At 44.8% G+C, this 16768-nt stretch overlaps 1 protein-coding gene across 1 annotated transcript in view; it reads right to left on the reverse strand.

Moving 5' to 3' along the window:
- LOC309561399 (methylcrotonoyl-CoA carboxylase beta chain, mitochondrial-like) overlaps window positions 1-16768 on the reverse strand; it is a 39652-nt gene that overhangs the window by 3159 nt on the left and 19725 nt on the right. Inside the window, exons 7-11 of the mRNA XM_082265281.1 lie at window positions 13100-13191; window positions 12683-12839; window positions 9718-9840; window positions 7215-7360; window positions 1723-1804 (exon numbers count right to left, since the gene is read on the reverse strand). Coding sequence (XP_082121407.1) covers window positions 1723-1804; window positions 7215-7360; window positions 9718-9840; window positions 12683-12839; window positions 13100-13191 — 600 coding nt within the window. The remainder of the gene's footprint in view (window positions 1-1722; window positions 1805-7214; window positions 7361-9717; window positions 9841-12682; window positions 12840-13099; window positions 13192-16768) is intronic.

Raw genomic sequence — 16768 nt, forward strand, 5'->3', positions numbered from 1 at the left:
ACTTGGGATATGCCGCTGATTCACCATCTCCAAAGAAACATGCTGAGACTGTACCCAACTTAACTCCACCTCTGACAGATGGTATTGCCAAGATCCTTGGATCAATAAAGATTTGTCAAGCCAGCTTTACTACAAAAATAGATGGTGTCGAAATTCAGTGTCTCCCTGCTATGACAGGACCTACAGAATCTCTGTAATGGAGGTTGAGTCCTGAGTCAGCGACCTAGAGGAATCCCCCTGGCTTGAGGGAGGCTGCACCCACCAAGCTCTGCAGCCAGTGGGTTTACTGTTAAAGAAAACAGATGACCAGGAGAATCAGTTAAAATGCCCTGACATTTTCATTATGGGTTTCCCAGAAAAAGTCAAGGGTGATAACCCCAAACTTCTTGCTAATCCTACTCTTCGGAATGGTATCTTTATTCTCTGCATTCGCTCAGAGACCACAGATATCTGTGAATTTGACCACCACTGGATCTCAGGTTTACAGTAAAGGCCCATCCTTCCTGTCCACCCTGGAGCTGAGCTCTGTCCCCATCATTGAATGATCCAATATGGAAGCCTTAGAGTAAAGGCTCTCACATTGGACTGCAACTCTGTCATCTGAGACCTATATCCTGGATTGTGTGTCATTTATCTCCTAGTATAGTAGAATTCAAAGGCCTACACATTAGGGATCGACTGATTATCGGCAAGGCTGATATATATCAAGGGCCGATATTGAATTTTGCCAATATATCTGTATCGGCCCCCGAACTAGCCGATATTCCAAATATTGCTCATGTAAGGGTAAAATGATGTCACATAGCATAATTCCGTTTACAAATGTTATTGAATATGCCACTCACATATGTACAAATTAAAGATATAACCAATTAAACATTAGCAGATCTGCTGGCAGATCAGTATCTCTCACCCACTTGGGTGACCATGTGACCTCCGAGATTGTATGCTGGACGGAGCGGTATCACCCGGGTGTCACTTACGGCAAGGTGAGAGACGGATCAGTATCGGGTGGGTGGAAGATGGAGCGGGTGAGAGACAGAGCAGTATTGAGTGGATGCCAAACGGAGCGGTATCACCGGGTATCACTTGCGGCAAGTGGGTGAAAGATACCGATCTGCCAATGTGGAATTGCTTATATCTTTAATTTGTACATATGTGAGTGGCATATTCAATAACATTTGTAAACTGAATTATGCTATGTGACATCATTTTACAGGAGCATCACCACCTAATGGTTGGAGGAGGAGAAGATTAGTCTCAGGCCCTGACATAGGATGTACAAAATATCAGCCCGTATACGCCGATACCAATATGCGATGGCCAAAATATCGGTATCGGCAACGAAACAACCGATATCGGTCGATCACTACTACACATAATATAGGCCTGGGACCTGGAGGCTCCCCTCCATGCATAGAACTGTAGTTAAACTTTTTGCACTTTGTTGATATTGTTTGATCATGTGACAGGTTCATTTTCTATAGCTGTGTCTGTAGCCCTCCCTAAACACTGGATCAACTTGGCAGCCACTGGAGGGAAAGCTATGGCTATTTCATGGGACTTTTCCTACAACTGTTCAGACCTACCCAGATGTTATATTCTAAGCAAAAACAGCAGTCAAAACACAGCTGCTGATTTTCCTTTTAATTCTTCACATGTGCCTGCTGGAGCCAAAATACAAAAAAGTATTTTTTTCCCTCTACAAGAATCTAGACTTACTTGCCGTGTGTCTTCAGGAAGGATCACTCCATCATCCCATAGTCTGGCTGAAGAGTAAAATGCTGAACTTTCCTCCTTTAGTCTAAAAAAACAAAAGAAAAAGCTAGTTATTGCATAACAACATCATAAAACCAAAGGCTATATCTTCCATGGAGAAAAATACAGGAACCAGCTGCACAAAATACTGTAAATTTTGGGTTAATAAATCGCTAGACAATCACCCTAAAATGTGGTCTTTACCAGGCAATGACTGAATTAGAGCTGACGTTTAATCTGTTTATATTGTTCCTGCCCTGGTTCTTCCTCTCCTCCCTCATCAACCTGCTAATTAAAATAAAACTGTTTTTCACAACATATCTTATGTTAGACCCATTGATCATCACTGGGTCTCTGTGCTTCTTGTGCAATGCCGGCGGACCATGGCTGGTAGAAGGGGCCAGCAGGGTGCTGTATACAGCTTCCTGAAAACATCACAGCATTTTGGGAGGCAGTAGCGGAACTACCAGGGTCGCAAAGGTCGCACTAGTGACCAGGCTTTGGTATTCCACCACCATGGGGGGGACCTAAGACGTTAGGAAGGGGGCCCGCTGCAGAACATGTGAAAGTGTGCCGCTCCAAGACAGGCTCAGCTCACATTGCTGCGACCTCAGAGCCATGTGACTTGCTTGTGATTTCCTTGCGACTTTTGTGATTTCACTTTGCAATCTACAGCACTCAAATTGCACCAAAGTTGCAGAAAATTAGTGCAGGAACCTTTTTTCTTTGTCGCTGTGACTTGAGTCGGCACCCCTAAAATGAATGTATTTTGACTTGTCATGTGACTTTATGTGTCACAGCAATGTGAACCTGAGCTTATAAAGGGCCTCACAAAGGGCGTAAAGGGCCCCGGGAGCAGTGGGAAGGGCCCTAGGCTTGCAGGGAAGCAATGTTAATTTGGCAGCAAATTTCGATTTAATTTAGTTATAGTCTTAACCACTTAAGCCCCGGAAGATTTTACCCCCATTCCGACCAGGGGGTATTTTGCGATTCGGCACTGCGTGACTTTAACGGACAATTACGCGGTCGTGCAACGCTGTACCTAAACGAATTTGGCGTCCTTTTTTTCCCACAAACAGAGCTTTCTTTTGGTGGTATTTGATCACCTGTGCGATTTTTTGATCACGCGCTATAAACAAAAAAAGAGCGTCAATTTTGCAAAAATAGCAATATTTTTCACATTTTTTTATATGAAATTCCCCCCCAAAAAAATTTAAAAATCAAAATTTTTTTACTTTTTCGGCCAATTTGTTTTATGCTACCTATGTTTGGTAAAAAAAAAAATCGCAAAAAGCGTATTTTGATTGGTTTGCGCAAAAGTTATCGCGTTTACTAACAAAGGGAAAGATTTCTGTCATTTTTGTTGATTTTTTTTTTAACGTGTAATGGCGGCGATCTGCGATTTTTTTTGCGGTACTGCGACATTGGGGCGGACAGATCGGACCCTTGACTGACATTTTTGACACTTTTGGGGTTACCAGTGACATTTCTACAGTAATCAGTGCTATATATATGCACTGTTACTGTAAAAATACACTGGTAGTGAAGGGGTTAACTTTATTTGGGAGGGAGGGGCTGTGTGTATCCCTAGGGGTGTGCTTTCTACTGTGATTGGCTGGGGCTTGAGCTGTATGGACACTGATCAACGGATCTACATACTAGATCCGAGTGATCAGTATCCTAACAGCAAGGAGAATGACAGGTGGCTTGTTTACACAAGCTGCCTGACATTCTCCCTCTCCCCCGCCGATCGCCGAGTGACCGGCGGACATCGGGTCCGCCGGTCACACGCGCGGGGGGGTCCGTGACCACGCGGGAGCGCGCCTCCGGGGGCGCGCGCTCGCTCCCTAGACCCTCACAAGCTAGTGACGTAGCCCTACGTCACTTTGCCTGTGAGGGGCTGACTGCCGACGTAGATCGGCGTTAGGCAGTCGGCAAGTGGTTAACTAAAATGCCATTTTAGTTTTAGCCATATTTTAGTCATTTGGATTGTTTTAGGTATATTTTAGTTGACTAAAATCTCCAGTACATTTTAGTCAACTACAAATCGAATAGGTTTAGGTAAATTGTAATGCATTATTTAAACACTTCTCTAGAATTTCCAAACTAATGATATACTCCTGGAGTAAAAATCGAATATGTTGTTATTATTTCTGGTATTAAGGTTTCAACACTCACTACAGACACAGATTTAGCCATTGTGATATATAACGTCTTTATAAAAAAAAAAAAACAAGTTTCGTAAACAAACAAAAATATTGCTTTTTGACAAACAGAAGTGCAACTTTAAAATACAAAAAAAAAAAAAAAAAAAAAAACTGTAAACTCTGTTGGCTGTAATGTCATTGCACATATTACCTGAATATATTACCAACATTAAAAGCCTTTTTCTTAATTTTTTTTCTCTTTCAGCAGCTTAGTAGATGCCCCCTTACTTATGCGGTAGTACAATACATGTTTAAACTTTAATGTGCTATTATTACATGCTCTGGATGGAATTGTGTTGCCTATTTGGAAAAGGCCAGCAGAGCAGTGTTCATTTTGATGTCAATTTTCAATTTAGTTGTAGTCATAGTCTTTGGACTAAAATGCCATTTCAGTTTCAGTCATATTTTAGTCATCTGAATTGTTTTAATTTTAGTCGTAGTTTAGTTGACTAAAACAGTGTTAAGTTAGTCAATGAAAATATATTGGTCTACGAAATTAACACTGGAGGGAAGGACCCCAGGACCAGAGGAAAGGGTCCCTGGGTCAGTGGGAAGGGCTCGGAGAGAAGGACCCCAGGACCAGAGGAAAAGGTCCCTGGATCAGTGGGAAGGGCTCGGAGAGAAGGACCCCAGGACCAGAGGAAAAGGTCCCAGGATCAGTGGAAGGGCTCAGAGAGAAGGACCCCAGGACCAGAGGAAAGGGTCGCTGGATCAGTGGGAAGGGCTCGGAGAGAAGGACCCCAGGACCAGAGGAAAAGGTCCCTGGATCAGTGGAAGGGCTCAGAGAGAAGGACCCCAGGACCAGAGGAAAGGGTCGCTGGATCAGTGGGAAGGGCTCGGAGAGAAGGACCCCAGGACCAGAGGAAAAGGTCCCTGGATCAGTGGAAGGGCTCGGAGAGAAGGACCCCAGGACCAGAGGAAAAGGTCCCTGGATCAGTGGGAAGGGCTCGGAGAGAAGGACCCCAGGACCAGAGGAAAAGGTCCCTGGATCAGTGGGAAGGGCTCGGAGAGAAGGACCCCAGGACCAGAGGAAAAGGTCCCAGGATCAGTGGAAGGGCTCAGAGAGAAGGACCCCAGGACCAGAGGAAAAGGTCCCAGGATCAGTGGAAGGGCTCAGAGAGAAGGACCCCAGGACCAGAGGAAAGGGCCTCGGGACTGATGGAAAGGGCCCCAAAGGTCAGGGGGACCCTTCATGGTTTCTTGCATCAGAGCCCTGACATTTCTAGTTATGTATCTGTTGGGAGGAGTTATGCAAAATCAACATGCCTTGATGGGTGGATGTCAGTCTATAGGAGTGGGTATTCCTAAGCAGGCTTCATTTCCATTTAGACCACCCTACGTAATGCTCACATGTGATTCTGAGCCTCCATGATTGAAGGAACTGAAATCCAATGAATGATTGAAGCTGGCCAGACACAGCAAGGCTGAGGACAAAAAGAGCTAGATGACACTGGGCATTCTCCAGCCAGGAATGTCTATCTGACGTGCTGCAGCTTCTAATGGACATGAGAAACTCACAGCGTGCAGTGAAATCAGAGTAAGTAATTTCAGTTCACGAGAAGAGCCTATACAACTCTGCAAGACTGCAGGGTTTGCTGGAGTTCAGCTTTAGAGTGGAAAACTCCACAAACAGTTTTCACTTGATAGATCAGTAAATCAGATCTTCAAATAAAATTATAATATACGGTTTTGTATATTTTTTGGTTGTTACCATCACCCTCTTCTGTGGCACCCAGCAATGCTACAAATATGGGCTTGGAGGGGCAGGTGTTGGGGTCTTGCCATACCTAAGTTTCTTTGTATTCTTAACTCAGAAAAGTCACTTCTATTGTTCTTAGACTCCTCCAAATTTCTTTTTTTTTTGCTGCTGTGATTTGACTTCCTGTTAGAGGGAGGCTATGTTCCTTCTCCATGGTCCCACTGTATGTAGGAATGTAGCCACCCTCTCTTGCTCACTTCCAAAATAGACTATGGAGTATGGGATGTGTAGTGTGCACAAAGCAGTGTACATGACCATAACTAATGTGTACTGCTCACTCCAAACAAATGGAAGTGAGAGGGAAAAGAAAGGTTCAATAGCTCATGATGAACACAGTTGGGAAACACTTTAATGAAAAAGAGATTACATTAAGGTATGGAGAATAAGGATATCATTCAGTGTTACTTTAAGTCCTGATGAAGGGGGACTGTATAAACCCCAGAAACATGTTGGCTGTTCTTACTTTGAATATTTATAATTTAATAAATTGATATTGGTGTGACACTTCTGTGTCCTCCAAATTCCTAGTTTCTACACAAAGTGCTTTCCAAAGGCCCTAAGCCTGGATGTGTCCAACCCGCGGCACACATGAGGCCCAACACAAAATTGTAAGCTGGCAGCTATGAATGCGGCCAGGTCACAAGCAGGGCCCAGGAACATCCTTACTTTCAATAGTACCAACAGCACATGCAGGGACTCCAGCTAGCTAGCACCAGCCAAATAAGTGCCGCATGGCCAAATCTAGGGGGGTGCTAAGGTGGGCTGCACCCCCCCCCCCCACATTTCAGATGCACTCTCCCCAAAACCCCCTGCCCTCAACCCCACTCTACCCCTGACACTGTGGCTGGTCATCTCCCATCCCTGCACTGCACACACACAGCACATAGTTGAAATTCGATCATCTGCCCAACTTTTTCTGCTCATCGACAATCCTTAAGCCCCTATCGCACTTTGTGATTTTGAATCGTGGGCAGAATCACTGCAATTCTGCCCGCCATTCCAAATCACACTGCAATTGTAGCAAAACACACCATGCAAAGCTTGTCACCCAAAAAAGGAGCAGGAGCTTCTTTTGGGCGACAGCTTTGTGTGATGCATTTTGCCAAGATTCTGTGGCAAAATTACACTGCATTTGAGGTTCTGTTAAAAACGAATGGCACCCAAACACGCGTGGTATGTTTTTCAACTATTGCACGAATCGCTGCCATTCTGCCCGCAATTCAAAATCGTGAAGTGTGAATGGGGCCATATTGTTAGTGTTTTTTATGTGTGGCCCAAGACAATTCCTTTTCTTCCAATGTAGCCTAGGAGAACGGAGAGCCAAAAGGTTGGGCACCCCTGCCCAAGGGTTTACAAAGGATGCCTAGCCAGAGCTAACACGCTCTTACAGTATAAAACTCCATTTCACACTGTAATGGCAGATCCAGTGCCTGCCACCTATACATTGTAACTCTTGGGTCGCAAGTCAAACTTCGTCAGATTTTACATACCTGGTCAGTAAAGCAGTGAATTTGTCCCCATCTTCTGACCCATCCCCCTCTTCCTGTCTGCTAGGTGGAGCTGAGTCTGCATCTACAAGTCCGATTCTTGCATTCGGCCAAAGGAAGAAAAAGTTTGGATCGAATGATCTCCCGCACTGCAGATAAAAAATAACAAAAATAAAATACAAAGGGGGAATTCCACCTTACGGAATAATGATTTTAGGTAGCACAGATTTGGTCAAACTAACAGAGTAAATTTATGTTATTTTGGTGTATCTCATTTTTAGGTTTGGATAGATTAGGGAATACAGAAACTCTTTTAAATCTTTATTGCAGTGTTCACGCTGGGCAGATTATCCCTCTCGATTTGTCCTAGGGACCAACGTCCGCAGGACAGAAAGGGATGATAAATTCATATTTTGGCACCAAAATGGGAGGCGAGCGGTGATCTTCCAATGGGGACACTTGTTCTCTTTAATAAATGCCTAAAAAGAAGAAATCCTCTCACTTTGGAGACATTTTCTCTTACTTCCTGCCATGTTTCTAGGAAGAGAAATATCTCCAATGGAATACAGATATAAAAGAAAACAATTATCTGGGGTTGTTATCATGTTATACCATCCAGGACTCTGTAACGTGGTGCATAGTAAGTTACACATCAGGAACCCAGTAAATGACATCTGCAGCCTTGGATCTGTTCTGTCTCAATGAGCTGTTTTTATTAAGTGACTCAGGGGACCGGCAATACTAAAGCCGGCCATAGATTATGCGATTTCCTTTTTGCAGGAAAGAAAATCGCTTGCTTTCCCCATAAATACAGTCAGAGTTCATGGGGGAATCCCTTCCATGGAGCTATTGTGTTCTCCCAGCAGGGGGGCCGTAGGGAGCCGTTCCTGTAAGAACGCAATGATTATCATTAGCAGCTTTAGCCACTGGCGATATTTGCAAGCTAGAATTCCAACATGCTGGTTGTACCCAAGTTGATCGATGGATCGACTTGGGTAAATCAGCCTGCCCATAGATGGATCAAATTGCAGCCAATTTCCTGTTGGACCAGCCAAGATTTAATCAATCTATGGCTGGCTTTACATCCGGTGTGTGAGAGATAACACCATGAAAAGTCAAGTTTTTCTGCTGACAAACTTTCAGGCTGGGTTCACACATTTCCAGCTGCGGTTTGCAGTCCGGAGTCTGGTGCGGTTTTGTTCACCGGTTCAGGTGCAATTCAGGTGTGAATTTTTACTTAAACTCACACCTGAACTGGACCAAAAATTGCACAGGAATCTTTTAAAAAAATGGACCGCGGCCGTCCCGGACATGTGTGAACTGGCTCCATTGAAAGCTTGTCTGGTTTACATATTATGCAAATGGTTATACGTGAACCGAGCCTAAGGCATGAACAATTAAACCAAACAGCTCTGCCCTAACTGCCAGCAATATACAGGAAAATTACAACCACTGGAAAGGGTCCTGAGTTAAGCTGACAATAGACGGTTTAAATCTCGGCTGGTTCAGCAGGGACCAGCTAGGATTCGATACATCTACGGGCAGGCTAGTTGACCGATCAATCAACCTTGGGTACAACCAGCATGTTGGATTTCAAGCATGAGATTATTGCCAGTGGCTAGAGCATTACTGACTGTGTTCTACAAGCAAGGACAGCCCCCCCCCCCCCCCTCACAATAGCTCTGCGAGAGGCATTCCCGCATAAACACAGACTGTGTTGATGGGGAAATCGAGCAATTTCCTTATCTGCAACCTATGGTTGCAGGAAAGAAAATCGCACTATGGCTGGCTTTACGGTTAGCAATAACCTGAAATGCTACATATTGTGTTTAAAGGGTTAGTTCACACTATAAAATGAAAAAGTGAACTAACTCTTTACACCCGCCCTACACCCCCCAGTCCCTGCTGCACTCATCTCCTTCCTTGATATCCTTCTGCTGCTCACATCAGCCGATGTAGCAGTCTGGGCTACTAAAAACATGCAGTGCACAGCCCGGAGGCTGCGTAGCATCATAATGCTCTCAGTGGTGAGCAGGCATTGGTTATGTGACCAGGCTGACCAATGAGAATCTTTTTGAGCCATCCCAATGTCCCTGAAAAAAAGAAGAACACGGTTATCAAATTCATGGGCAGAAAAAGCTAATCATCCAAGGAGTTAAGTACAGCTGGGACCAGGGGCATGAGGAGGGTGTTGTAAGTTGGTTCACCATTTTTTGTTTTGTGAAACTAACCCTTTAAGCAGCTAGTATTGCAGCACTATGACCCTTTGTTTGATTCCTTCCAAGGACACTATCTGCATAGAGTTTGTACATTCCATCCAGGTTTGTGTGAATTTTGGATGGCTAACTCTTCTTGAGGTTTTTTGCAATAGTTTTTATACATCATCTTCTGCATGGAGGATGTGGCCTTTCAGTCTTCTTTAGTGAACTGCCCCCCTGGAGGGGATGATTTGTCACCATTTAGTGTGCCTTTCTATGTACATTTAGGAAATCATGAGGCTACATACCATGGCAAAGCTTTCTCCTCCAATGCATCCACCAACAACCAGCGTAATCTTTGGCACAGAGGCACAAGCTACAGAAGCCATCATAGAGGCCTGAGCCTTCAGCCTGTTCGTCAAAACTTCTGCCTGGACAACAAAACAACAGTAATATTTTTCTAGAAAAGCCTTCCTTAAAACTTTTTAACACAAAGGAATCCTTAAAATAACTTTACGGTCTCAGGGAACCCCTGCTAAAAAATTACTATATCTACAACCCTTGATACATTCGTGTGATGGTCAGTGGGAAAAATGCTCTTTACCCTTGTGGTCATTGGGAAGAATTACCCCCTTACAGATATCTAAAAAGATCAATGGTGTCAGTGGGAACTTATCTGAGAAATTGCTCAAGGAATCCCTAGCTGCCTCTGGAGGAACCCTAAAGTTCCATGGAACCCTGGTTGAGAAACACCGTTTTCGAATAACCATAATATAAAAACACATAAGAGCTTCTTGGGCCTCCCATTCCAAAACCACTTTGTGGCTATAATGGCTATCACCCTTTGGAGAAAGTTTTCTACATGATTTTGAAGTGTGCCTGTGGCCTATGTACCTATTCAACCAAAACAGTATTTGTGAGGTCAGGTATTGGATGAGAGGACCTGGCTCGCAATCAGTGTTCCAATTATCCTAAATCTGTTCAGTAGGGTTGAGGTCACTTCATTTCCTCCACACCAAACTCATTAAACTATGTCTTTATGTCATGCTGGAATAGAAAAGGGCCTTCCCCAAACACAAGATTTCCACAAGGATGGAAGAACACAATTGTCTAAAACATATTTGTATGCTGTACCCTTCACTGGAAACACCTGAACACAGTCATTTGGAGGGCAGTCAACATACTTTTGCCCATATACCGTGCATCCGAAAAGTATTTACAGCACTTCTCTTTTTCCACATGTTGTTATGTTACAGACTTATTCCAAAATTGATTCAATTCATTATCTACCTCATAATTCTACAAACAATACCCCATAATGACGTGAAAAAAGTTTGTTTGAAATCTTTGCAAATGTATTAAAAATAAAAAATAAATAAAATCCATGTACATGAGTATTCACAGCCTTTGCTCAATACTTTGTTGAAGCACCTTTGGCACCAATTACAGCCTCAAGTCTTTTTGAGTATAATGCTACAAGCTTGGCACACCTATTTTTGGGCAGTTTCTCCCATTCTTCTTTGCAGGACCTCTCAAGCTCCATCAGGTTGGATGGGGAGCATCGGTGCACAGACATTTTCAGATCTCTCCAGAGAAGTTCAATTGGGTTTAAGTCTGGGCTCTGGCCGGGCCACTCAAGGACATTCACAGAGTTGTCATGTAGCCACTCCTTTGTTATCTTGGCTGTATGCTTAGGGGCGTTGTCCTGTTAGAAGATGAACCTTCACCCCAGTCTGAGATCCAGAGCGCTCTGGAGCAGGTTTTCATCAAGGATGTCTCTGTACATTGCTGCATTCATCTCTCCCTCGATCCTGACTAGTCTCCCAGTTCCTGCCGCTGAAAAACATCCCCACAGCATGCTGCCACCACCATGCTTCTCTGTAGGGATGATATTGGCCAGGTGATGAGCGGTGCCTGGTTTCCTCCAGACATGACACTTGCCATTCAGGCCAAAGAGTTCAATATTTGCTCCATCAGACCAGAGAATTTTCTCATGAGTCCTTCAGGTGCCTTTTGGTACACTCCAGACTGGCTTGTCATGTGTCTTTTACTGAGGAATGGCTTCTGTCTGGTCACTCTACCATACAGGCCTGATTAGTGGAGTGTTGCAGGGATGGTTTTTCTTCTGGAAGGTTTTCCTCTCTTCACAGAGAAACTCTGGAGCTCTGTAAGAGTCACCATCGGGTTCTTGGTCACCTCCCTGACTAAGGCCCTTCTCCCCCGATTGAGTAGTTTGGCCGTGTGGCCTGCTCTAGGAAGAGTCCTGGTGGTTCCAAACTTCTTCCATTTATGGATGATAAAGACTCATCGAGACTGTCAATGCTGCAGAAAGTTTTCTGTACCCTTCCCCAGATCTGTGCCTTGATACAATCCTGTCTTAGAGGTTCCTTGGACTTCATGGCTTGCTTTGTGCTCCGACATGCACTGTTAACTGTGGGACCTTATATAGACAGGTGTGTGCCTTTCCAAATCATGTCCAATCAACTGAATTTACCACCGGTGGACTCCAAGTTGTAGAAACTTCTCAAGGATGATCAGTGGAAACAGGATGCACCTGAGCTCAATTTTGAGTGTCATGGCAAAGGCTGTAAATACTTATTTAAATCTGTTTTTTTTGTTTATTATTTTTAATAAATTTGCATAGATTTCAAACAAACTTCTTTCATTTTGTCCTTATGGGGTATTGTTTGTAGAATTTTGAGGAAAATAATGAATGTAATCAGTTATGGAATAAGGCTGTAGCACAACATAAATGTGGAAAAAGTGAAGCGCTGTGAATACTTCCGGATGCACTGCAGGTAGGTGTGATGGTTAGGCATCCACATGCTTTTGGCCATACAATGTATTTTGAAAAAGATCATGGCAGTTGCAGTATGGGGATAAACATTTAGATATACTTTCATATTGAAAGGGCAGTGCAACCCAGTACCACAGCCATAATGCTGAGCTGCCATCCTGAGTGCCTGCACAGTGGGTTTGTGACATCTCCCCACCAAATCTGCATAGAATTTGTATTTTCTCTCTGTGTTTGCGTTTGCTACCTTCAGCCACCAAGAGCAAGGCAAGGAAAGCAAGCTCACACAGGGCTGATGATTGTCGCTACACTTCCATGTCACAGCCCTGGTACTTAGTGATTGTCCCAGTGCTATCACATGGGGGCTAGGAGAGGAAAGGGAGTGAATCATATGCTCCACTATGCCTGAAAGTCCTGGGTGCTGTCAGATGGAGGGCATTAAATCTGATGCTCCCACCCCTGCACTGTAGCATACATACCTTTGACGGACTCAGTGGAAGGGGTTCCTGAGAAGTTGTATTTTGAAGAAAAAGCAGAGGGATGTTACGCTGGTTACAGAGCTGTACAAAATGGCTTCCTTTGAGTGCGGCATCATGGGTAAGTACACCATTGCTAGCTACAATTCCAATCAAATATCTGAAAAAAAAAGAAAAAAAAAAAATCAAACCTGACACCATGAGACAGTGGGTGAAATACCAAGCTCAAGAAAATCTGGCATATTCTTTCAAACATAACGAAGCACTGTTTGTTTCTGAGCTACAGCTACTGAAATTATCTGCAAACTGTAGCGCTATAAAAAAAAAAAAAAAAAACTAGGTGAGAAGCAAAAGAAGCCATTTACTGATCAGTCACTACATATTCATGATGGTCTCAAAATCAAAATTGTGCATACATACCCTTCAATAGCAGCAAATCCGGTCACCAGTGTTGTTCCATAGTCAGCTTTGAATTCTAGAAATTTACTGCCGTCTACAAGGCGACTCAGGATCTGCAAAGAGTTTTAATCAGTGAAACCACTATACATATTTTATATAATACACACACAACATATATACACACACATATACATATAACACCTACACATACATACATACAAAACTAGAGATCGACCGATTATCGGCAAAGCCGATATATCAAGGGCCGATATGCACTTTCCCCGATATAGCGGAATCAGCCTTTTGATTTACAAATATATCGCCGATATTTCGGGAAAGTGCTGTACCGGGAAAATGCCTGCAGCTAGAGGCATCACCCCAGTATCGGCGTCCATAGCCAACGGTCGGCTGTCTTGTAATGACAACCGATGCGGCTGAGAAGCCGCTCGGCTGTCATTCCAAGGAGCGGGAGGGGACGTGCCCCTTCCTCCCGCGGCTTGTACGGGTCTCATGTCCCACCGGGAGACCCAGGCATCCTACCTTCACTGCCGCCGTTTGACCCGCGTTTCCATTTCTTTGAATTCGGCGCCACCGAGTACCCAGAAGTGATGTCATGACATCACTTCAGGGTACTGGCGGCGCTGATTTCAAAAACTTACAGCATTCAAAACAGCCATACTTGGTGTTTTGAATGCTTTTAAGTGCAGAGGAGGGGTTTGGGGTCTTTTAGACCCCCAGATCCCTCCACCACAGTACCTGCAGACATTACATTTTTTTTTTTTTTTTAATGTCCGAAAATATCGGCCGATACCGATATCTGATGACCAAAAAAATCGGTATTGGCGGTAAAAAAACGATATCGGTCGATCACTATACAAAACTATGCATAAAATAAGGCGCTGGTGGTAGCCTCTGACCCTCTGCTGCACCAATCGCCATACTCCGTGCCCCCCCTACCAACCTGCAAGTGATAGCTATCGGAGGAACTTTACGATCTCAATGGGCACAATGGAGAAATCGAAAACTAAAGCCAGCATTGTGCCCTGCAGGCATATGCTAATGTATGTTGTTGTGTGAGTAGCCATGTTTGCTTTAATGTGAGGAGGAGCTTCAGTCAGGTTTTAAAAAATAAAATACTGTAGCTTCTGACTTTTAATAAACAGACACTCGCCTGCTCAGGGACCCAGTGATGCCCTTACCTGCACGCCTCCATGTTTACTGTGGGAAGACAGCTGTGACTCCTTGTGGCTTCACAGCCGGCTCCCCACTGCTCATGTGCAAGCCTCATTGTGCTATCTGAATGGTCCCGCAGACTCCTGAGACCTGTGATGTATCCTAAGAGGTTGCAGGGAGGGAGGGGAGGACCGACCTTCCACTCTGTTCACCTAGGCAGTGGAGCAAAAGTGGGAGCGGGTACGTGTCAAAGCTAGGTACCCTTTCCCCTCCAAAAAGATGTTTCAAATTTGGGAGAGGAAGGGGGAAGAAAAGCAAAACTTCTGTTTTTGAGTGAAGTTCCCCTTTAAGCCAATTTGTTTTCTGAAAATAGTGTGGAAGGGTAAAAGCCTCTGTTAGGTTTTTTTTTATTGCTGTCTGTGTTGTAACTGAAATGATATCCTCTCACCTCCTGTTCCAATGACACTTTGTCACAATCGGAAACGTGGTGTTGCCAAGACAGACAGTAGGGGGAAATCTCTCCTAATGCCACCCACACAGCAACAAAAAAAGTTTTATTTTTAGTAGATTAGGAAAGAGTTTCTGCCAAGTTTTCTTACTGTCGGTGTACCCATTGTAGAGATTTCCTCTTACTTCCCCAGTGTTAAAGTAAATCACTTCTTTGCCCATGCATGGAAAAGCATTGCTCCCCTCCCCGAGCAACATATACTCTTCCTTCACCACTACTCTGACTGCTAGGATTAGGAGAAGTGGCCCTCTGTAAACTATGCGCTGTTCAGGTTCTAGCTAACACAGGGCTATGGATGAAAATGGGTGATTGGCCCAGAACTGTCACATGGCGAGAGTCACATTGTGTCACTCCTAGTCATACCTGGAAGTACAGGTGCACTTCTACTTATTACTGCAAGAAGGGAGTAGCTACACACCGGGGAGATTTACTAAAACTGGAGAGTGCAAAATCGGGTGCAGCTCTGCATAGAAATCTGCTTCCAGGTTTTCTTCAGGTAATATCATTGGAGTGGGTAAGTGATTAACTATAAACTCACCACATCCCTAGGTAGCTAAAGAGGTGTTCAAGCTGTGGAAAAACAAAATTACAAAAAGTCAGAAGCTACAAATCCTGTAGCTGCTGACTTTTATTAAATAGACACTTACCTGTCTAGGGAACCCGCAATGTCCACACCCCAGCCGATTTTCGGATCGGCTACCGGTGTTCCGTGAAAAATCCATACCCTCGTCACTTCCGGTGCACCTACGTCAGCACCTACGTAATTGAACAGCTGAGGAGCTTACTAGTGCGCATGCTCAGAGGGTATGGATTTTTCACGGTAGTGTGTTATAACTTTACACCGCATCAGCTGTTGCAGCGTTTACATTATAACAGCTCGGCTGCAACATGAATCATCTCCGCTCCTACCCCTGTCACTTCCCTGATCTCGGCTAGTAAATGTAAAAGCGGCGGCGGGTGTATGAAAATATAAATCACGGAGCCGAGATCTCCGTCATTTAGATTTCATACACTCGCCGCCGCTTTCACATTTACTAGCCGAGATCAGGGAAGTGACAGGGGTAGGAGCGGAGATGACTCATATTGCAGCCGAGCTGTTTTAATGTAACCGCAGCAACAGCTGATGCGGTGTAACGTTACACACACTACCGTGCAAATTTCATACCCTCCGAGCATGCGCACTTGCCAGCTCCTCAGCTGTTCAATGACGTATCCGGGGCTGTTAGCATGCGCACTTCTACGCTGCTCAGCTGTTTCTGACAGGAAGTGACGTGGGTATGGAATTTTCACGAGGTATGGTCTTCTAACGTTACACCGGGTGCCGCCGCCAATCACTCTATGAGAAACTGGGAATGAAGCCTTTCAGCTTTACAGCCGGCTCCCTACTGCGCATGCTCTCATTGGCTCGGGGGCGGGGCAAGGAGAAAGGGGACGGAACTCCTGAGGGACGGCATCGTGGCGCTGTTTCCCAGAAGTGGGAAGGGTACCTGTCAAAAAACAGGTACCCATCCCCCCCCCCCCTCCACCCTGAAAGGTGCCAAAATGTGGCACCGGAGGGGAGGAGGAAGCAGATGAGGGGAAGTTTCACTTTTGGGTGGAACTCCGCTTTAAGAAGACAGTAAATACGCTCGAATTTTCCAGATTTTATTGTCAAAGCTTAAAGTGGAGTTCCACCTAAAACCAAAAAATATACATAAAAATCCCCCCGGGACAGTCAGGGCTAGTGCATTCCACAATGGATAGCCTCTGAACTGTCCCGGGTTGCACTTACCTGCAAGAAATACTTACCTTGAAAATGTCTTCTCCAGCGCTGCCATCTCAGGTGTGGGCAGCTTGAAGCCAGCGCAATACTCTTCTGCGTCCTCTTCGATCCCACGATGCACTGCGCCGGCCCCGCCGTCACTTCCGGGGCCGCAGCGTCATCCCTGCACAGTTTCTGGGCATGCCCAGAAGCTGTTTAGCAAGGTATGATGGCGCCTGCACCGGAACTGACGTCAGGGCCGGTGCAG

Source organism: Pelophylax lessonae (assembly GCF_965119305.1).
Source record: "Pelophylax lessonae genome assembly, chromosome: 8".
Taxonomy (NCBI): Eukaryota; Metazoa; Chordata; class Amphibia; order Anura; family Ranidae; genus Pelophylax; species Pelophylax lessonae.